Here is a 24179-nt window from a genome sequence, read left to right as displayed (position 1 = left end):
GTTCATAAGGAGACCCGTCCCCCGTCTTCAACTCATTCACGTATCGCTTTTGAGCATTTCTACCCCCTCCTGCGAGATGAGGCCCTCCCGAGATGGTTATTACATCCTCTCCATCAATCGGTGGGGGCCTGTCTTCTTCCCGAGATCGGGAGTTATTATTCTGTGCCACCGAAGGCGCGGCTATTCTCTGGCTTGCAGTGGTCTGTCCAGTACTCTGGTTTTTGATATACTGCCTGAAATAACCTCTCGAGATCAACCCTTCGATCTCGTCCTTCAGCTGTCGGCACTCATCAGTTGTGTGTCCGGTATCTCTATGGAACCGGCAATATTTGCTGGAATCCCTTTTGGACTTTTGATTCCTCATTGGGTCCGGACGCCTGAAGGGGACCTGGTTTTCATTAGCCAGGTATATGTTTTCCCGAGACTCGTTGAGCTCGGTGTGCACTTTATATACGGAGAAATACCTTTCTCCTTTCTTCTTCTTTCCTCCTTCAGCCTCGGGGTTATTTCCCTCGCTCTTTTTCCTCTTGGAGGGATTCTCCGAGGTAGGCTGTGGAGCTGCTGGGTCAGCCGAGGTTGAGGCGGAGTTAATGTTTATCGTTGTAGTTTCGGTCTGCGAGGTCGCCTTGAGCGTTGACCTCGCCTCCTCTACATTGACAAATCTCTGCGCCCGTCTGTTAAACTCGGTTATCGACCTCACCGGTTTCCCTTGCATGTCATCCCAAAGGGCACTCCCAGGTAAAACACCAGCTCGGATAGCCATTAGGTGCCCACTGTCATCCACATCTCGAGCTCGGGCGACCTCAAGATTAAATCTTGTCAGATAGCTTTTCAGTGTTTCGCCCGGCTGTTGTCGGACGTTGGTCAAAGTGGATGCCTCTGGTCTGACTCCCATCATAGCCCGGAACTGCTTCTTGAAGTCCCTAGACAACTGATCCCATGAAGTTATCGAGTGTCTCTTGTACTTCTCGAACCAACTCTTGGCAGGTCCGGCCAATGATGTTGGAAACAACATGCACCTGAGCTCGTAACCCACGTTACTAGCTCTCATAATAGTGTTGAATGTACTCAGGTGGCTACATGGGTCGGTTTTTCCCTCAAACGCTGGGACGTGAGGAATCCGGAACCCTTGGGGAAACTGAGTGTTAGAAATATTGGGAGCAAACGGCTCGAGCTCCTCGTCAGAGTCCTCATATCGACCGTTCCCTCGTTCATTCTTTAAAAGCCTAAAGGCTTTTTCGAGCTGATCAATCCTTTCTTGGACTGGGTCCTTAGGCGGTGTCTGGAATTGCCAGTCATTGATTATGATCCCAGGCTCGCGTCTCCGTGAGGGATCTCTACGCCCATTTAGGTGATTCCTTAGGTCCGGATTCATCTGATCTCCCTTCCCCCTGCTCTGATTCAGATGATTCCGCAGGTCAGGACGGGTCTTGCGGCTTCCAGTATTTTTACGACCTCGGTCGCGTTTACTGACGGACCTGGTTTCTCCGGACTCGTCACTGGTGAAACTTATTGATCGGTCGTTTCGAGATGGGTTCTTCCCATGTCGCCTTGTCTCCGCAGTGCGAGACTGGGACGTCTGAATTCTCTCAGATTGTGCGCCTCTCCACTCCTGGAAAGTCTCCCTGTGTCCTTGCCTATCCCCCGTACGCCCTTGATCCTGATTCTGAACAGGTTGAGCGTTTCTGCGGGGAGGTGAAGGATATCTTACGGGAGATGGAGGGAATCGTATAGGTGACGGTGGCTGCCTCCCTTGCTTCGGCCTAGAGGGTCCAGAATTTGCCCGAGATGGGCCAGTCGCGTTCGGTGCGCTACCAGGAACCTGAGTCCGAGCCTTGGTAGGAGCTCGGTTATTCTCAGTTCCTGCAGGTGCTTCCGCAGGTGGATTAGGCGGGACCCGAGCTCGGGTACTCCTCTGGGGCCTAGGAGGAGCAGATGGCTCTACTGGTGCTGGAGGTTGAGTCGGCCTCCTCGTGGCAGCATCTTTTCGTGGTCGTCCACGGGGCCTCCGGGGAGGAACATGCACGTCCCTTGGAGGAGGGACTTGGTTTTCGCGCGAAGGCGGGGGCTGAGCCACCTGCGCCTCCGTGGCTATCCTAGTCAACTCCTCATTCCGTTTGTTGGCTTCTGCCAACAGTTGTTTCAACTACCTGTTTTCCAGTTCTACAATAGGAACGTAACGTTCAGGTTTGTAGTACATATCCTCATCCCTCGGTTGAGGTGGTGGTCCCCGGGAATCGGAGGATCCACTTCTCTCCTCAGACTCCGGGTTCTCCATTGGTTGTTTTCCAGGAAGCCTTGGGTAATTTTCTTCAGGAGTGTTCTGATTGTTTGCGACCATAAATCTCTCAGGGATGAATGCTTAAGGCTCTCAATGAAAGCACCAAACTGTTGACGCCATTTTTCGTCAACAGATAAAAGAAGAGCACAAAAACAATGAATAACGATAGCCAAACGGAACAAACAAATCAAACACACGGTTTTTTACGTGGTTCAGCAGTTAAATCTGCCTAGTCCATGAGTCTCTGTTATTAATCTTAAGATTATCTCTGAAAAATTCTTTAGCATGAATTCTCCAGAGTTTTCTCTCAAAGATCAGAATTTCGGTCCATTACAATGGTGCATGGCTTCTCTATTTATAGAGAAGGATGCAGAATACTATCCCACATATTTTGGGTAGTTACTCTTTTGTGAATAAAATAAATGGCTTTAAATGCCTTTAATCAGATAAAAAAGGAAACGTCCCTGAAGACCAGGAAACGCATAACTGACTAAATAATATCCAACGATTCTTGGGGATTTACATCAATAAATGAGGATTACATCTCATGTTTACAATATTTGTAGACATTCAAGGTGGTCATAGCGTATCTCCAAGGCTTCAGCATCTCAGGTTTCACGTCATTGTGCGAGCCACTGACTTCTCCCAAGCTAACATTGCTTTCGAGATAGTACATCGAGCTCAAGATCCCTGCTCCGAAGTTGTTCCTGAAGATGAGGGGCTCTCAGAGCTACCTTTCGAGATCGAGATCATTTCGAGGTCACTACATTCGAGGTCATGTATCATACTTTGCAGGCTCGATTTACAATCGTAGAGCATACCCTAACCCTCACGAGACCATTTAATGCGAACTCAGCTTTCGAGGTCATATTTACTATGGCTCGAAATCTGGGTATAACAGCGGGAATTAGGAGTAATGACCAAAATGCCCCTAGGATGATTTAAAGGTTTAGTTATTATTGGGAGGGCAAGGTGGTCATTTGGCTTACTAAAGGATAGGCTATATTCTGCTTTATAATTTTAGTGGAAGTTGTAGATAGACTCAGAAGCTTAAGGAAAAGAAAAGAAGAAGGAAAGAAAGAAAAACAAGACACTTAGAGTTATCTCTCTCTCTCATTCGGCTGGGTCACCTCTTCACCATTCTTTGTGAGTTTTGGAGTTGGAATTCCAGAGTAAGCTCAGGATGGAGCTTAGGGCTAAAGGCCTTGGTGAAGCTAGAAGAACTAGCAGGGTTTAGCCAGTCAATTGAGGTAAGTTTTAAGGTTTCCTGATGTGTTTTTCTGGGTTTTAATGAGATGATTTCTAAGTTTGAGTTTTGGATGGAATAAAGGGATATGAACCTGAGGAGTTGAAGGGCTTGAGGCTGGTTGGATGCTAGGGATAACTTAAGGTCGAAATCCTCCATAGAAGGTAACAAGTTCTAGCTTTGATGTTCTAAGTATCTGAGTTTCTGGTTGAATCTTTTAGTTCTTGGGTTCAATGTTTGTTTTCCTAGTTTGATGATGCATGTGGTTAAGTCTTGTGTTATTGAGTTGTATGGGGTGAGATATAGGTGATGATAGACTCAATTTGGTGTGTAATTGAGGGTTGGTAGGGTTCCAAGGGGTTTTTGTTCGAGGAAAGTCGAAGAGGGGAAAACAGAGTGTTGCTGGTCTGTGACTAGCGCTGTAGCGCTAGCCTTTGGGCGCTACAGCACTAGGCTAGGGCTTCCTGGGCATTTTGGTTCTGCTTGTAGCGCTATAGCACCCTCCTTAGAGCGTTATAACGCTACCCTGTCTCCAGAAATGAGTTTTTGAGTTTTTCCTTAGGGTTTTTGCCTGGAGGCTCGGGGTTTGATTCCACCACCCCGTTTGGTGGAATTAGGGCTTCCCGGGGGCTCGGGATTGGTCCCGAGGCTAGGTTTTGGATTTGAAGTTGTTGACGCCGTTTTTTGTCAAACAGTGAAAGAAGAGCACATAAACAATAACTGATAATGGCCAATTGAAATAAGACAATACAAACACACGATTTTTACGTGGTTCAGCAGTTAAATCTGCCTAGTCCACGAGTCTCTGTTATTAAACTCAAGATTATCTCTGGGAATTCTTCAGGAATGAATTCTCCAGAGTTTTCTCTCAAGGTTCAGAATTTCGGTCCATTACAATGGTGCATGGCCTCTCTATTTATAGAGAAGATGGAAGAATACTATCCCACATATTTTGGGTAGTTACTCTTTTTGTGTAAATCAAATAAATGGCTTTAAATGCCTATAGTCAGATATAAAAGGAAACGTCCCCTGAAGACCAGGGGACATATAACTGACCAAATAATATCCCACGATTCTAGGGGATTTACAGTAATAAATGAGGATTACATCTCGTATTTACAACACTTATAGATATTCAAGGTGGTTATCACGTATCTCTAAGGCTTTAGCCTCCCAGGTTTCCCGTCATCTTTCGAGCTAGAGATATCTCCCGAGGTCACATGGCTTTCGAGATCGTATGTGCGTCGAGCTCGGGACCTCTGATCCAGGGTCATCTCTGAAGATGGATGCGTCTCCGGAGCTACCTTTTTGAGATCATGAACACTCCGAGGTCACCATATTCGAGGTCGTCTATGTCCTGCAGGCTCGATATTTAATCCTGGAGCATATTTCCAACCTTATGAGTCCACTTATTTGCGAATCCAAATTTTGAGGTCATATTTAACATAGCTTGAAATCTGGGTGTAACAGAAGTTTGGTGGTGATTCTGATTTATGGCTGTGACTAGGTACACACTAAGGTTCAGACGGGATCGTGCTTGAGGAAATTGAACGAGCTAGCGAAATCTAAAGGTAAGAAAGCTGCACCTGCTTATGTGGTTAGGTTGGGACTAAGTGTTCCCTATGTTTGTATGCATTGTTATGTGAATGTGATTAACCATGTGAACATGATGGGACTAAGAGCTCCCTATATTTGTATATCATGTCATGAGGTGGTATTATGCCATGGGACATGCGATAACTGGCCTAAGGGTGTCGGAATCAATATTTGCGCACAGGGCGCGACTCGACCACTGGTAGCTAAGGCAGCTTATTTATCACTGAGCTCGGTTAAGCTGGCCAGAGTCAGTGAGTATTACACTGGGGGCGGCCTAAGTGAGCCAAAGACAGTGGGTTAAATAGAGGGTGCGACCTAAGGGCGTCGACCCTGAGTATTACTTGATGGATGTGATAAACTGTTGATTATGAGCGTGAATATTGTGTTATGGATATGATTTGTTGACTGTCTGGATAACAAATTGTTAATCTATTGAGTGTTATCACTGATTAGATAAATGTTATGAATTGCTGAATTCCTGGTTGTGCATTGTGGAATATTTGATTAATGATCTTGATCTTGCTATGATATCATGCTTTCTTGCTGGGCCTCGGCTCACGGGTGCTATGTGGTGCAGGTAAAGGCAAGGGTATGCTGAATCAACCATGAGTTGTAGAGCTCTGGGGGCGAGGTGTACATTGTCAGCTGCTCGGCTGCCACAGTCGGGGAATTGTACAGGGACGGAAACCTAAAATGTGTATTTTGCCATTAGAGTGGCTTGAATTATTTATAACTTTTGAGATTTGCTGTAACTGAGTCATCTAAACCCTGTTTTGAGTTTCCCTGTATTAAACTGTCATTTTTAATGAAAATAGCCTGTTTGTGACCAAAATCTTTTGTTCCTAATATGTTGATGACGATGGATTCACATTTTGTTTAAATGACTTGATTAGCAAGTCTTGCACTATTTTTAAACACACAGTGTAACGGTCTTGGTTATCCAGGGCATTACATGTAGAGCTTATTTTGACACTTTTAAAGAACCAAAATCAATCAGCTTTCTAGTTTCTTTGTACTTTTTATTTCAGAGTAGTAGTCATGTATTTGATGTTGTAAAAAAAATGTAAACAATTCCATAATGCTTGTAGGGCAAGATTTTTTTGAGGTAGCTTTGAATACTATATTTCTAAGAATTACCCACCAAAATTGGTAATACTCACAAAGTAAGCAATATAACGATTGTAAAGTGTGACATGTTAGTCAACAACCTGTGTGAAAGTTTCAACGCTGCTATTATGATTGCTAGGGATAAACCAATTATGACTTTGCTAGAGAAGGTTAGGTATTGGCTTATGTGTAGATTTTGTGAAAAAAGAGAAAGTGTGGGAATGTGGAATCAACCAGTGGGGCCTAGGATTTTGCAAATAATAGAGAATCTTAAATTAGTTGCTAGAAATTGCTTTGCTACTAGGGCATGCAAACAGATTTGAAGTTAATCAAGGTGGAATGAGCCAAATTTTTGTGGTAGATCTAGTTAAAATGACATGTACTTGTAGGAGGTTTGAGTTGTCAGGTATACCGTGTGCACATGCTCTAGCATGTATTTGGAGCTGCAACGATGATGTCATGAATTTTATCCATGAGTATTATAAGAAAGAATGGTTTGTGGCAGCATATGGTGGGGTTGTAGGGCCAATGCCAAGCCCAGAAAATTGGCCTGAAACTGGCCTTAACCCTATTCAAGCTCCTGGTGAAAACAATCTGCCTGGAAGACCTAAAAAAAAGAGAAGACGGGGTACCAATGAGCCTCCTCTAGGAGCAAAAAAGACTAAGAGAATAGGCCAGCAAACAACATGCCGCAACTGTAAGGAGGTGGGCCACTACAAGAGCTCATGTAAAAAACTCGTTGTTAAGAAGGTAATCATGTGAAGTTTATATGTTGAATTTAGACAGCAGTAATGCTTTTATTTATGTTTGGCATTGTTGTCATTTTGTAGGCTCCAATTGCAAAGAAAAATGGAAGACCACCCAGCAAGAATCCATCTCAAGAAACTAAAAAGATAAGAGAAAGAAGACACAAACAACAAGCAAGGGAAGCTGGTCCAAGTTCTTAGTTGTAATAACATCTTTTTTGTTGTTGTTGTTGCTCTTATTTTGATAATGCACCAATTTTGTATGCCCAGTTGTTTTGATGTAATCATATACTCGTTATAACTTTGGTTTAAATATTATTGGCCTTTGTTTTAGATTAATTATAACTCTGGTATCATTTTGTTTTTGGTTGATTAATACGTTGGTATATTATTTTGTTTCTTTCTGATTAGCATTCTATGGTGTATATGCTTGATTAATACTTTGGCCTATTTTGTTCCTTTTGTTAGGAGTGTGTCCTAAAAGCAAGTAAAGACATTTGTTTTTTTTTTCTGTGAATAAATAAATACAATGGTTTATTATTATTGTCATATTTAGATTGTTAAATTATTGTTTGAATAATTTTGTAAATATTAGAAAAATTCCATATTCATTATTGAGGATGTGATCTTGTATTAGTACGAGAGAATTAAGATCACATGAATGAATAAAAATAGTCAACAACAACAAATTAAAGTTATGGAATTCTTTAATTGGAGTTGTAAGTACGGTTTACTGAGTATCATAATGATACAAATAATCTAGATTCGGATTATTGATGTGGAAAGACATCTCGGTAAAGGTGCTTTATATAATATGATTATATATGACATGGACCGATGTGAATTAAAGTCTTTATCCAAAAACCATTTAACAATAAAGACTTGTAATTCATATCAAAACTGATGATCATTTATAGATCAACCTAAATCCTGAGTGTTCATGAACTCCTGTTCATGAATTCCTGTTCATGTTTATTAAATCTTTTGATTCATTCGTTAAGGTCTCTTCAAAGAATGAGGATAATGACTTTTGTTTTAGAGATTTAATATCATGGATGGCTGGGAACATGTATCAACAATAATGAATCTAATCTTTCCTAACGGATCGTATATTAGTTCCCTTAAGGGTTAATTCTGGAACTGAATGATTTTGAGCTCAAATCTATAATTAGATTATATATTAATTATTCACTAGTGAATTAATGGTACTTAAGGAATAAGAAGTAAAATAGAAAGGTAAAATGGTAATTCTTCCATTCTAATTTATGAACTAATTAATTAGAAGGTTGAACTATTGTAAGATGGTTATATCAATGGACGACTTAAGAAATTTTTTTATGTAAAAGTATATCTATAACATAAAGAGTGAAATTCTGAATTTATAGTGGAGTAATATCAGAATTAATAAATTAACTATTATAATTAAATAGTTTAATTATTTAGTTTCAATTTATTGGAGCTTAATGTTATAGGTCCATGGTCCCCGAAATGGCTCAAACAATCACTGTCAAAGGCAAATACAAAAATGGGCAAAAATGACTTATGTGATAAGTAAAATATTTTTCTATGTATCAAACATAATTATTAATTAATTATGTGTAATTAATCAATTATTTGATTTATCAGAAATATAATTAATTTTGAATTAATTTATTTTTTGGAATTTTTGGTATTTAAATAATAATAAAATTGGGAAAATCACATGCCTGCACATGCATGTGGTACACGTGTGGCACAGTGCACAGGAACTGTGCTACACGCATAAGAGAAGGACTGAGTCTCTTGATTCCACAATTTTAGTTATTTAAATATTAAATAAATAATGAGATATTTTAATATGATTAAAATATTATTATTAAAACAAAAATCTGATAACTGATCAGTTATTTTGAATTTGTTTTAAATAACAAATATTTTAATATATTGGATATTATTAAATATGGGATATCAGTTTTCACAGAACGTAAGTTTTCAGGGATAGAAAAATATCTAGGATTCTCTCAGAGAAAGAGAACAGTGACAAAAACAAAGGTCATTGTTCTTCACAAAACCTAGGTCCAAAATTTATCAGATCTCATGTGTTGAGAATATCTGATAAATAGTTATTGCATATTATTTGTATAGCGAGCCCACACTCGTTCTTTGTGTGATTGAGAACATTTTGGAATATCTTGGTGTGAGATCTCAAGGATTTAACCATACGAAAAGATAGCAGCAAGGAATGACCTGAGGTAATGTTTCTATTCTTGTCCTTGATTCAATATATATATATATGAGTGTGAAGAAGTAGATCTAGAAATCTTATGGGATTAATCTGACAATTTGATTGTTGTTCCGCTGCGCATAATCTCTGATTTAATCAATAAAAACCAATACTTTTATGATTAATTAGCATTCTATGGTGCATTTGCTTGATTAATACTTTGGCATTTGGTGAAGTGAAAGATGTAACTATTCTTGTATAATAATTTGTATCACTAATTTGTAGTAGTGATTCCTTCATAAAAAACCAAAACAATAACAGTCAATTTGAACTAATTTGAACTATGGATAGATTACAACTAATCTCATTAATCATTGCACAAATTAAACTTACATTTTTCAACCAAAACAGAGTATATATTACAGCTACATAAAAAATGATATTCTTCCTTTTTTTTTGTGCCTAACAATGATGACATATCTCCTTCTTAAACTATGCTTTCAAAATCTCTCACACAATTGATCAAAACATATCAATACGACCAGAAATCACTTGGACGCATCAAGATAAGTATATATTGGATGATGTCCCACAATTGTCAAGCGTTATAAGCAGGGATATTACATTATACAAAGCATAAACAATAAATCAGGGATATTCAAGTAAGTAAATGTGAAACTGAAACTTATGTGATAATTGTTTCTTGTCGTTTCTAAGATTCAAAGCTTATAATAAGCTAACCTCTCTAGTAAAAAGTGCAAAGCGACCTTTTTCTACAGTCCTAATTGCATCAAATGTGAAATATTAAATTCACCCCTTATCTTATGAGCAACAAACCACTGGGACGAAGCACCCTTTAAAAAGAAAACAAACATCCAGTCAAAACAAACAAATAAACATATTTAATTCAACAGAGAAATAGGTGATTGATTACTCAATCAAGGAACCAAACAATATCCATATAACTCTTATCTGCCCAAATAGAAAGAACGAAAATGGAGTACTCTACCAGACAGAATATGGACTCGCTTAATAGAACGGAAAGTGCCTAGGGATTTTCAGACTGTTTCTGGGTTCGACAGGGGAACAAGTACAACAAAGGGCTGGGGGTTTGATGGTGCGACGCCGGCTGGGTTCTCTGTAGGATCGGGGTTTGGTTAGTAAATTCAGGTTTTCTTTTAATTTAATTTGATTATTAGTTATTATTAATATGATTTATAATTATTATTATTATTAAAAAAATAAGCTTTACACCTCATTAAATTATGTTATATGTGCATACAAGTGGTCTAATTATGTGCTATAATTAATCCTATTTGGCTCTTAACAGTAGAAAACTACCAGATGTAACAACTTACTAACATAAGGGTTTTGCCACCAATTTTTTTTATTGGGGTTAAGTGTAACTATTCATAAAGATTGGAGGGTTTTGCCGCAAATAACCCGATTTAATATAATGACGTAGGAAATGCTTAGTGTAAGAGACTAGAAGAGCGCTTTAATCAGTTAATATTGTTTGGCGCTTAGTTAGGCTTAGGCTTTGGCTTCGCACAGTGCAGAATGACTATGGCTTCTTCCCTCAACCTGTCTTCTTCCCCATCTCTCTCCCCACTCTTCTCCTCCAAAACCCATCAGTTTTTTTGTCACCCTCTCCTCCAAAACAACCCATTTCTTCGTTATTCCCACCGTTACGCCGCTTCTCTCACCGTTGCTTCCCGCCTCAGCTTGAGCAGGTCCGGTGGCTCTGGTTCTGATCAGGTCAGAGCCCAAGCCTCTTCCACAGAAGGAGAATCATCGGTGCCTCCTTACAACGTGCTCATTACAGGTTCAACCAAAGGTGCTCTCTCTGCCTCTTAGTCAATTCTAACTGATAATGCAGCTCTTTCGCTTCTTCATAGGGGTTTACAATAGTTATCGTTTATCCATGTTCAAATTCATCATTACTCTTACTTTGTTTGCCCCTTTTACTTATCTCTCTTTTATGGTTTTTGGGTTCAATTGATTTTGTTTTTAACTGTTCTAATTTTGTTTATCGTTTATCCGTTAACTCAGGTATAGGATATGCTCTTGCGAAAGAGTTTTTGAAAGCAGGTGATAATGTTGTGATTTGCTCAAGATCAGGTATGCACTGACAGGTGATGTTGTATCTATAACTTCAATTCAAATAATGAATTTGTTGTTTATAAGTTTTCATGTGCTGTTGTTGTTTATGGTGCAATTCTTATCCCTTGCTCTTTGTTTTAAAACTCGCTGTCCTTTATACTTGTCTCAACATTAGCTTATCACTTCTTTGCCTTCTCTTTCCCTCTCTTTTTGCTAAAGTTCTCTCTAATTTACTGTTTTCCTCTTAATAATTTGTTATCTTCTTCATTCTTCTCTTTGGTTATTTTCATGATCAATGGAGTTGCACATTTCTAATATGTACATCACATATTATAGTGGTATAGTTTATGAATCCACTGCTGTAAGGATTTTTAGTATTATTGGTTAAATTCATCATATGTAATATATATATATGTATATTGGGCTTATATTTTTGGATTTATATTCTATATTACAGCAAAGAGAGTGGAATCTACTGTACAGAGCTTAAGGGAAGAATTTGGGGAGCAGCATGTGTGGGTACCTCCTTTACAACTTATTTTTCCATTTTAATGTCACATATTTTTCTCAATTTCTTTCCTTGTTTTAATGCATAGCCTGTTGAATTTATTCATGCCAATAGTTCATATTTATCTTTTACAGGGTACTCGATGTGATGTTAGAGAAGGCCAGGATGTCAAGGATCTAGTTGCCTTTGCCAAAAGAAATTTAGGCTACATTGATGTTTGGGTATTATTGTCAGAGCTTTTGTCAATTGTTATCTTAAGATTCTTGCCAGGAATTCTAGTTCATTACATAAAAGAGTTGTGATGTATTACAAATTATATTTCCACCCATATTCAAATGGTTTTACATCATGTGATTTAAAAGAAAACAAAAGAAAGAAAGAAAGAAATGAAGACTTAATTAACATTTAATTATAATTAAGTCTGTTACAGTTTGTTCCTTTTGTAAGACAAAGTAGTAGATATTCATTTGCTACACCTGGAGTTTTGTTGTTGTGTTAATACTCTTAATCCATGTTGATGATACATGCAGATAAATAATGCAGGATCAAATGCATATAGTTATAAACCACTGGCTGAGGCATCAGATGAAGACCTCATGTGAACTTCTAATCTTTCTGTATCTGTAATATGACATATCCTGTCTCTGTTTATCACCAATGCCTGATTGTTTGTGCTCTGGATTCATTACATGCAGTGAAGTTGTCACTACCAATACCCTTGGTTTGATGATCTGTTGCCGAGAGGTAGAAGAATTTCTTCTTCTGACTTGCATTTTCTGGCTCAGTCTCTTTATAGGACGATTCTTATGCATGTAAATTTAATAAGTTTAGGCAATTAAGGCAATGTTGAACCAGCCTCGAGGGGGGCATATCTTCAACATTGATGGAGCAGGTTCGGACGGAAGACCAACTCCAAGGTACCATTTTAATTTTCCTATTTTGTATGATCAAAATTGGGTTTCATTTATCTTTTACTTTGTTGCTCTTTAAGTAAACTGTACCTGCCATACTTAGAATTTTCAAATTGGGGTAGTCACATTCTTTTTTTCCTTTTTCCCCCCTTATAGATTTGCTGCATATGGGGCAACAAAACGCAGTGTGGTACATTTAACAAAATCATTACAGGTACTTGCTGAACTTCTTTGAAATGAGTCACCTTTGATAAGCGGTTCTGCATGTAGTATGTTTATATAGCTGCTTTAAGTTGATAACATAATTTGTTCGTTTAAATAACTATATTTTACATTTTTCTGAACATTTTGAGCTCTGTTCTGCGCCATAATTTTTCTTGGTATTGGACTTATGGCGTGATACAATTCATAGAGGTCCACATAATTAGCATTATTATGTTCACATAAATTTATTATTCTCTCTGAAATTTTTCCAATTCAACATATGGCTCGCATGCTCAACTCAATAATACTGAGGTCGTTTTATTTTGCAGTCAGAATTGCAAATGCAAGATGTGAACAACGTGGTTGTACATAATTTGTCGGTATGTTCTTTCACCATTCCTATATTATTGTTCTCCTTTCGTCAGATAAACAAAAGTACGAGATAGTAAAAAGTTCCTATTGATACCATGTTTTATATTCTTGGACATAGTTATAAACAAATAAAGAAATTAAATGGTTAATTCTTATTTATTTAAATGCTTCTTTTAGTTCTTTTCATTTTAGGTAAGAAAAAAAATTGGTGATTGAACACATAGAAGGGCATGATGTTATGAAAATCATAAAGTAATTTAACAAGAAGTTGACCATGGGCTTCATGATGGGGATTAATCTTCCTTTGAATTTCTATAAATTTACTATTGCTGAACATTATATTTTGATCCTGAAGGTCTATTATAGATATACTTTTGAAAAAAATACCAAACCATGAATGCAAAAGGATTAACCCCCATCTAGTTGGATTTCCCCATTGAATGCACACCTTTTATATTTGTCTATGATTCAGTAGCAACAATTTCTTGCCTTTCTCTTTCCCACTTTCACTATGGTCTGTGTTCTTGGATCCGAGAAAACTGGTAAAATAACTAAAGACAAAAGGGGAGAACTGAACTTTGCAGGTGGGTAATACATGCTTGAAACTGGAGTGGAACTAGTATTGATCTGTAAAAGGTCACAATGGTGTAGAAACCCCTGCAGGTATTACAATTTAGGCTCTCATGACAAACATCTGGAAAGGACATGCAGACAGTACACCTCTAGAATAAGTGTAACATAACGTATCTGAGAATGAGCCAGAAAGAGTAAATAGATGTGCTTAAATCTAGGCATGGTGTTTTACTTTATGAACTAGAAAAAATGGATATATACTTAAATCAAGGCAGTGGTATGGTGTTTGACTCAAAAAGCAGCCTTGTACTTGTAGACACACACCAAGCTTGGAAAAGTTCTCTCCTAAAAAGTGGAAGACAGTGTCCTCAACTAACATAGCTTTTCAGTATTTCCAGTGGTAGAAGAGAGAGGAATCTTGGCAGGGGTTTTCTTGTGTGCCATAAGTCTTATGTGAATGTTAGGTAATGTATGTAGAAGTATGACTTTGTAACATTTCTCGTCCGTTTAAAGACAAGGCCAGAGACACTTATTATTAATCAGGAGAACATGATGTAAATTGCATTTCCTGGACCAAACATTAGCAGCTGGTGTGACATTTGATACCGGACTCAATCTTTGCCAGGGTGATATAATGAATGCATTTTGAATTCCTTTGTCAATTCGTTGTACTTGGGAAAGATTACACAAAAGAAGACATAATATGATAAGAATCTAATAAATCAAGCCAGACTCTCCTAGATATTCTTGACCAATTATATTTTATCTCTGGATTACACATTTCCAGACCTGCTGTGAATCAATGCAGTTGAGCAGGACATGGGCCCATGTGGAGGGTTACTTGTTTTTGTTTAACAGTCCTATATGCCAACATGAACTTTATTTTTGTCCCCATCTAATTATTTCCATGTTGTTTCAATATGTTTCGATACTTGAAGAAATGTTAGTATGGTGGGGTTTTCCAATCTATATGGTTATTTCTTGGGAAACTTTGATCTCTTCTACTGCAGTTATATTATTAAATCACCTATTTCGGTGTTGTGTTTTCCAGCCAGGAATGGTGACCACTGATCTTCTCATGTCTGGTGCTACTACGAAGCAGGTTGAATAAAAAAATAATATTTTTCTTGTTGTCACACATCTCTTTTTCATACCTCGTGAAGGAACAACTAACCATTTTGATTCTTTCAGGCCAAGTTTTTCATCAATGTTTTAGCAGAACCAGCTGAAGTGGTAAGTTTTTTGTTATTTGATTTGTGTATGGTGATATATGATGATCATTGCATTATGTAGTCATAATCAAAGCCGTAGAATAATCCATAATTAATCATTTGTTGATTTTCAAAGATTTACTTCTCACATTATATATTTCTAATAACTCCATTACTTCTCACATTGTGCTCTCCATCATCTTGCTAAAGCAATAGTTTTTAGCAAATGAACACTCAGATATGGAACCTTAGTTTTCAATATTCAAGCTCAACTTTCCACCATTCCTTCCCATGAATTCTGAGACCGTACAAAACAAATGTATTATTATTTATCTAATGGTTTCAAGTTGGTGGATGGAATATCAAGATTAGACAGAGTTAGGAATATTACAACTAGATTATGTTGGCCAGAGAAAATAATAATTAAAATGTATGCAATTCAGATCCTGCTCTTGGATTCTTTATTCATCATTTGTCTACCTTTCTCTTTTCCTCTTCTGTCATATTCGTCTGTTTTTGACCTTTTATATCTATATAAAACAAATTTACGCACAAAACACTTGTTAAATCGAAATTTTCAATGCATGTTGGTATTTTTCAAAATAGATAAAAAGTTAATATTTTTATAAAGAGAGTCATTTCGTGTGGTTGCATCACCTTTGTAACGTAAGTAACTATGTTGGTAACTCCATGGTTATGGTGGTTGCCATCAGTAACTATATTGATTGATCACTATAAGTAATCTAGTGATTTGCCAAAGTTGATCCAGTTGTTAGCTTTATATATTTTTTATTAAAATATTAACTTTTATTATTTGTTGAAAATACACATTTTCAAAGTACTTTTTAATTGTAAAAAATTGATTTAAATATCTCATTTGATTTGTTATATAATTATTTGTTTTGAGTTGGAGCTTTGGGTTTGTCAGGTTGCAGAATACCTTGTTCCAAACATAAGGTCCATCATTGCCAAGGGATCTATGAGGCCTACTTATATTCGTTTCCTCACGGGGTTGAAAGCTTACTCTCAAATATTTTCAGTTAAGTTTCTTTTCCTTTCTTTATTGTCTTTTCAAATAATATTTGTTTAAATAAATAGTTAAAAAAAATTCTAATATGCCCTATTTTTTCTGTTTCCTCATCTTTGCACAGAGATTTGCTTTTGGTGCTAGAAGAAATAAATATGTGCTAGAAGAAGATTGAATTGCACCTGGATTTAGAATTTTTTTTTGGGTAATTGTAAATGTAAAACAATATTTTTTTTTGTAGAATTTATTTCTAAATCTGTTATAAAGTGTAAAATATTTTCATGTTTACTTCTTGTATAAAAAATAAATACTCTTGTGACAAAAAAAGAAAAGAAAAGAAACAAGAATACAAATAAAAGTGACTTGAGGAAGTTGGTAAAATTTAAATATTCAACTATGGAGAAGTGACGTGACTCGTGGGACGTAGTTAGATTTTAAAAAAGTGAACCATGTAAAAAATCTTGTATTCATATTTTATTAATCGTTTAAATTGTTTTTATTTTTGTTGATGAAAATATGCATCAACATTAAGGATTTATACTTTTTTTTGCTTTAATACTTATGTTTACGTATATTTAAATATATTAATTTTTATCTTATATATTTTACAAATTGCAAATTAATTCATTTTTTGTCAAAATTATTTTTAATAAAATGATAATATATTTATTTATTAATTGAAATTAATTTTATAGTTTCTAATAGTTTTTGAAAGATTAAAATATTTTATTCAAATAAAAAAAGAAAATAATAAAATTCAATTATTTCATTTTTGAGATAATATTTTATATTAAAAATGAAGTAATTAAAAAAAACATTTTGAGAAATAATTTTTAACAAATAATTTATTTAAAATTTAGAGTAAAATTTGATTTCAAAAAATTAGATATTTTTTAAATTACTTATTTTATTTAAATAAATGTTTTTTTTTTTTTTACGAAGTATTAGAAATTTAAAAATTGTTTATACTTTTTTGTACCATGTGTTTTGTCTCATTACCACTCTGTGTTTTGATAAATTATTTTTTGAATCATGTGTTTTGTAAAATAGTTAAAATAAATCTTTAAACTAGATTTTAATCAAAGTTTTTTGAACTAAAATCATAAATAATTCACCAAATTAAAAACTAATAAAGAAAAACACAATCATTTCGTCTAATAATTGTGTTTTTATATTCAATTTTTTTGTTAATCAAAATTGAATTTAAGGTCTATTTGAACTACTTTACAAAATATGAGTCTAAAAAATAATTTATCAAAACACAGAGTCTAAACAGATATTGCGACAAAATATAAGGTACAAAAAAATATAAACTCATTTATAAATAATTTCAAATAAACAAATAGTACTATTGTCTTATTAAAAATCATTTTGATGGAATACAAGTCCAAATAAATATCATTAAAACTATACAAATATGAATAGATTTTTAAGAAAAACACAATAAAATAAAATAATATGATGTATACGCATAAAGAATCAAGAGACTTCATTATAATAATATTTAGTGTCCAACTCAGAAGTTTGGTATTCTATCTCAAGAAGAATACAATAGAATATAGCAAGTAATCATCAATACAAAAATTGATATTTTCCATAATAATTGTGCCGACTTTATATGTGAACATTTGGAGGATATATCAGAAAATATTATTAAATCCTAAAATATCACAGAAAAGTCGAAATTATCAATAAAAATAAATAAATTTAATCGCATTATAACACTTTTAGATGATAAAATATTCATATTAACGAGTAAATAATCTCCTCTATTATATATCCTCGTACTAATTCAATCAGATGTAGTGATAAAATAATTTCAATATTTATTATTCTAGTGATATTACTCTCGAGTAACATATCACTATAAATATTTTTAGTTTTAGTCACAATAAATTTTATGATTAAAAACAAAATATTTGTGACTAAAAAAAATAATCTTACTTATGTCATCACTAAAAAGTTCATGGTTAAAAGTATTAGTAACAAAAATCACAAATTGTTGTTACTAAATGTATTTTTAATCACAACAAACTTTATCACTAAAAATAATAAGTTATGACTAAAACTACATTAGTGATAATTTGTGATTAAATATAACATTTTAATAACAAATAATTTTTGGTTGTTACTAAAAGTAATATTTAGTAATACAAAATATATATTCTGACTAAAAAATTATCACCAAAATTTACTTTTTTTTTTTAGTGTATATTATATATTATATTTCTATCGTAATATTCTAATCAAAGAAAGAATGACACCAATACTTGTAAAACTACAAAGTATTTTATTTTATCATGAATAGACTCTTCTACAAATTATTTTATATACTTCCAATACAAAAAAGTGTGCGATCTGATTCTTCTGAAAAATAATTAAATATATATTTTTTTATATATGAACAAATACTAAAAATAATTGAATCAAATCATACAAGATCCATGTAAAATGAACCTACTTTTTTTTTATGAGGTGCCCGTGACTTGAGATGCCCCAATCACTCTATTTTTAAATGGACAATTTGTTTCTCTTTTTCTCTGTCCTTTCAATGGAAAGTCATTGCTGATTAATTTGGATTTTCTGTTTCAAAAATTGACTGTTTTGGATTTTGTCTATATGGTTTGGTTTCTTCTTTAAGTTCTTCACAAAATTAATTATTTAATATAAATAATACTTTTTTATTTTGTAAGAATTCAATTGGTGAAATTTCACTATATTACTAAAAAGTTAGCTAATTTCATTGGAGTTGTGCACTCTTCTTTTCCCAATAGATTTTCTTTGATAATTATAATACTTATCTGTATATTATTTGAAGAAATCATATTTAAGTAGTACATCCACTAATTAATTTTCTAACTATTTTGATGTTTTTCCAGCATAATGCTTTGTTTCAAGGAGGGTCTTCAATTTTATCACATTTTTTCTAGTGATTCAAAAAATGTTGTTGCATTGCATCGGTTCAAGCTTAGAACTTGGGAACCAATCATTTCAAAAAACTAAAAGATAAAATAAAACTTGGGACCCAAATTCCATGTGTGGTGACATTTTTGTCTTATTTTAATTAGTTAGGAATATGGACACACATAAAAATGGGGATTGGGAATTTCAATCCTAAAACTTGTCCATTGTTTAAGGTCACATTGTCAAGGGACATTTCTAGTTTGAAGGTGGGTTAGTCTATTGCTATTTCTATTATTCTCATCTTAAATATTTTAATTAATTATTATCAAATATATTATTTGAATAAATTGACATAAATATTAACAAATAAAAATTTATTTTTAGCATATCCTTAATTAATTTTTCATTCTTAAAAAATATTTCTCTTTTACCTATATTGATTTTTAGAAGAATGAAAATTTGATTCTAGTGAGATTTTTTAATTATTTATTGTTATTTAGAATTAAAAAATAAAAGTAATTTTTTTTAGTAAACTTTTTATTCTTAAAAAAAATATTTTTTAATTAAGAATACCAAATCTGTTTTAATTTTTTTAAACAATAAATCATGAAAACGGAATTTTAAAGGGAAATTTGAGAAATGATGCATTAAATGAGGTCCTATAACAAAATTATTCTAGCCACTCTATACATGTCATATTGGTCTTATTGTTTCCCTTAGTTCCCAAAATACCCCTGGCATTTGTTTCCCACAATCTCTATGTTATCTCGGTATCTCTGTATTCTCTCTCTCACTTTCTTAGTCCCAAAGGGAAAAAATCCTTAAACCCAAGTATTATCCCAAAAATTTGAAAAGAATGATTTGGCAATAAAATTAACACATGGCATGAGTTAGTTGGGTGATCTAGCTTAGCAATAGCCCAATACATCAGTTAAGAAGTTGGACTGCTTGAGAGATGCATAGTCAAGTCAAATACACCCGACCGAGGAGAATATTTGGCCTAAGGAGTGCTTGGCTCAGACCCCAGTTTGAAGACCCAAGTGATTGGTTTGAATCCAAGTCCAAGAAGATTGAAGGAGGGGTTTGGATTTTGGTTTGAGGGATAAAGGCAGGAGGTTCAATCGAACCTTGGCTTGGGAGCCTCTCAAGCATTTGGCTCGGTTGTGTCCGAGGTAAGAAGGCTAAGGGAAAGAGGTCCCATGCAAGCCAAGGATTGGGACTTATATTTCAGTCGAGGGAAGGCTACATCATGTCCGATCGGACATAGTTGAAGATGCCAAGAGGAGAGATGCCTCGGACTTGTCCGAGGTGAAGTGCCAGTCAGGGTGGCTCGGACCACTTTGGTCCGAGGAGAAGGACATCATGTCCGATCGGACATGCCATGGAAGAGGTATGCTCGGGCTTGTTTGAGGTGAGAAAAAGGGGGAAGGTTGGCTCGGACCACCTTGGTCCGAGGAGAAAGCATGAGAAGGATGCCTCGGACCACCTTGGTCCGAGGAGAAGGTCATCATCATGTCCGATCGGACATGTCATGAAGAAGGTTGCTTCAAAGTTGTTCAAGGAAAGAGGCCAAGAGAATTGCCTCGGACCTACCCGAGGTGAGGTGCCAAGGAAGTTGGCTCGAACTACCTCGGTCTGAGGAGAGCCAAGTTTGCATGACCCCATGTCCGAGGAGAGTCCTGCATATACCATCTTTGGTCCACGGAAAGCTTGAAGGAGTAATCAACATGCATGTGAGACTACGTCAAAATCCTTGAACGACTTTGGCAAGAATTGGTCTAAGCATCCGAGAATCTCTCACTCCTCACTTAAATTGAGGAATCAGTTGTATTGTAAACATTTTTTGTAATATAAATATAAGATGAATAATAAAATATTCCTATCTAAAGGGGATATCAGTTGAGAATCCCAGGCCTATAAATAGAGGGTTGGGAGGAACGTAACGGGACTTTTGGGAAAATTAAGAGTGAATCTGTGTTCTAGAGAGAGAACGTGTGTTTTTCTGGAGAGAACCCCTTTTTGTTCTGGAATATTTGCACTGAAGAAACTCAGTTGACATTGGTTCATCTGATCTTGAGTGTGAATATAGTAATAAAATCTCTAAGTGGATTAGGCTATTACCGACTATCGGGGCTGAACCACTATAAAAATCTCGTGTTATTTACTTTTGTTGATTAAAACTGTCTGTTGTCGTTTATATTCTCTTGAAGGCTTGTCGTATTTGACGTTCTTACGTCGTTGGCTAAAATCACAGTCAACACCAAGCAAATTGGAGAAGCATTGTCTTCCACGACCACGACCAAGCATCTGTGGCTCGGATATTGTCGGAGTTGACGATCGGAGAAGGCAAAGGAGAAGAACGTCGAGCAAACAGGAGGAAACAACCCCAAAGAAAGTGAAAGTGAGGGTTTTCCTTTTTAATTTGCAATATGTGTATGTGCCTGGTATTTTTGTTAATTTTTGTTCATGGGATAGATCAGGGCTGGGGAATAAAGAAATCTAGGTTTTATTTTTCAAGATTTTTATGCACCTCGATAGTATATGTTAGGTTATGGATTTGATTGTGCCTCAATAGGCCTCGATGGGACTTGATAGGACTCGATGATATTCTAGGGATATAGCTGATTTTAGCATATATCTCGATGGGACTCGATATGACTCGATAGAACTCGATGATATTAGACTTATGGCTGATTTTAGCTTTTGTCTCGATAGGACTCGATAGAACTCGATGATATTAGACTTGTGGCTGATTTTAGCATCTGCCTCGATAGAACTCAACAGGACTCGATAAGATTCGATGATATTAGGCATATGACTGATTTGAGCACCTGTCTCGATAGGCCTCGTTGGACTCGATAGTTACCAGATTGTTTTACATTTTTTTCAGATGCAATATCATCGAGTCATATCAAGGCAGATGCTAAATCAGTCATATGCCAAATATCATCGAGTCCTATCGAGACAGATGTCAAAATTCAGCCATAAGTCTAATATCATCGAGTCTTATCAAGTCCTATCGAGGCAGATGCTAAAATCAGCCATAAGTCTAATATCATCAAGTCCTATCGAGGTAGATGCTAAAATCAGCTCCGATTTATCCTATGAACAAAAATCAACAAAAAAACCAGGCACATACACATATTGCAAATTAAAAAAGAAATCCCTCACCTTCACTTTCTTTGGGGTTGTTTCCTCCTGTTTGCTCAACGATCTTCTCCTTTGCCTTCTCGGATCGTCAACTCCGACAATATCCGAGCCACAGATGCTTGGTCATGGTCGTGGAAGACAATGCTTCTCCAATTTGCTTGGGTTCTGATGGATTAAATTGAGTTTGAGAGTTGTTTTCCTTCAGGACTAAGAAAGTGAGAGAGAGAATAGAGAGAGACCAAGAGAAGATAGAGAGAATGTGGAAAACAAATGCCAGAGGTATTTTGGGAATTAAGGAAAACAATAAGACCAATATGATATGTATAGAGTGACTATAATAATTTTGTTACAGTACCCCATTTAATGCATCATTTCTCAAATTTCTCATTTTAAAAGCAAATATTTATTAATAGATAATTTTAATTTGCACCATTTTTTTTAAAAAAGGTGCATAAAAATATAAAAATTTATGAGTGATATATTTTATTATGCTTAGTTGCTTTAGTTCTCATTAAAGTAAGTGCATACACTATTCTCATTAAAAAAGTACGTACACGGTTGATTTTTAAATAATGATACTTGGACATAAAATGTACCTCAAAATATTACACATCCTAGTGATAATTTTATTTTTTAAGTCATTTTGTATATTGTCCTAATTTTAATAATTTTTTTTGTAAAATATCAGTTGAATTTTAGAGAATTAGTCCAAATTTTTAGATAAAGAGTAATTTGTAAAGAATTATCAAAATTAAGACACAAAATAACTTAAAAAAAAGACTATTTTGCCAATTTACTTATAAAATATTAATAACATTATAGTACCTGAGTGTGTATATTATTATTTTTGATTTTGCTAATTTTATGGGAAGCGAGTGAGATGAGTCTTCTTTAAACATTATCATCTTTAACCGTACCCAGAAACTAAACTAATTATTTTGGAGTATCAAGTTATCAACAACAAGAATAAAAATAGAATTAAAATTTTAAAGAAAAGACAAAAACAATAGAACTTGGAAGAAGCATGATATATATAGGGGGTAGGGTAGGGTAGGAAGGGTTACCATTAAGAAAAAGGGATAATAACAAAAACTATTGTCTATTGGGGCATGAATAGAAATTAATATGGAAATAAAAGGAGAGACATGATTTCTATAAAAGGTAACTTATTAGTGTACTGGACCCTATAAAGATAGACATTGATTTCATCACGAGACCAACGAATCTTCATATTAGTTTTCAACTATTACATATCCTAATTAAATAATTAGACAACAAACTCCTATTTTAATCACTTTAGTTAAATTGTGTCTTCAAAAATATATGTTAGAGTTTTTGTTACATGACGATGTTAGTTGTACATACAGTATTTTTAAATTTTGAATTTTTTTTAATAATTTAAGGTGCCCAAGATATTTTAGTTCAAATTTATTTTTGATATTGTAAATTATTAAAAAAATTTAAAAATTTTGGTGGAAGAATTTTGTATCTACAACAATAAAAAAATCCCATTTATTTATATAAGTTTTCAGAGATAAAAATAGGCTTATTCTTATGTTTAGTTTATACCTTTTATATATTTTAAAAATAAAGTAAACATTTTTATACACAAATTTAATATCAGCGCCATCTTTAACTTAGTCAATACTTTTCAAACTAACTCAACCTCTCAAAAAAACAACATAAAACATAAAATTTACCGTATCACTCCTCAATGAACAAAACTCAAATAACCCAAAACGTAGGTCGACTTGTAATGAAGTGCATTTATTATTACTGTTTAGTTGAACACAAAGAATCATCTTCAACTTCTTCACGTACGGTTTTCATAAATAAATGTCTTATCCCTTTAATAAGAAACTCTTTTAGTCTTTTTACGGTGTAAGGTAATATATGCTGACATTTCAGAGCTTATATTCATTATGCATATTTGTGTAATCGTTCGAGTAAAAGAAGCTGAATACAAAAGTGAACAGCATTATATAGACTTGTCCATTTGTGACGATTCGAGACATTCTTTATTGGTATGAAATGAAC

The 24179-nt window shown here is 34.8% G+C and overlaps 1 protein-coding gene across 1 annotated transcript; it reads left to right on the top strand.

Moving 5' to 3' along the window:
- Positions 1-10670: 10670 nt before the first annotated feature.
- On the top strand, positions 10671-16603 carry LOC133797677 (chlorophyll(ide) b reductase NOL, chloroplastic). The gene is made up of 13 exons (XM_062235662.1): positions 10671-11016; positions 11232-11300; positions 11740-11801; positions 11925-12011; positions 12321-12388; positions 12486-12534; positions 12622-12707; positions 12858-12915; positions 13235-13285; positions 14902-14952; positions 15042-15083; positions 15990-16100; positions 16213-16603. Exons 1-13 carry the CDS (start codon positions 10740-10742, stop codon positions 16261-16263), a joined length of 1062 nt encoding a protein of 353 aa, XP_062091646.1. The 5' UTR covers positions 10671-10739; the 3' UTR covers positions 16264-16603.
- The last annotated feature ends 7576 nt before the right edge of the window (positions 16604-24179 follow it).

This window comes from Humulus lupulus, chromosome 8 (assembly GCF_963169125.1).
Source record: "Humulus lupulus chromosome 8, drHumLupu1.1, whole genome shotgun sequence".
NCBI lineage: Eukaryota > Viridiplantae > Streptophyta > Magnoliopsida > Rosales > Cannabaceae > Humulus > Humulus lupulus.
Note: the sequence above shows the minus strand (reverse complement) of the source record. Positions and strands in the feature narration are given on the sequence as shown.

Bases quoted from the DNA above. Each gene is read 5' to 3' on its own strand.
- LOC133797677 (XM_062235662.1), top strand. From the start codon at position 10,740: ATGACTATGGCTTCTTCCCTCAACCTGTCTTCTTCCCCATCTCTCTCC. The intron at 12,389-12,485 runs GTGAACTTCTAA...CATTACATGCAG, and splicing joins GCATCAGATGAAGACCTCAT to TGAAGTTGTCACTACCAATA. The intron at 14,953-15,041 runs GTTGAATAAAAA...TGATTCTTTCAG, and splicing joins CTGGTGCTACTACGAAGCAG to GCCAAGTTTTTCATCAATGT.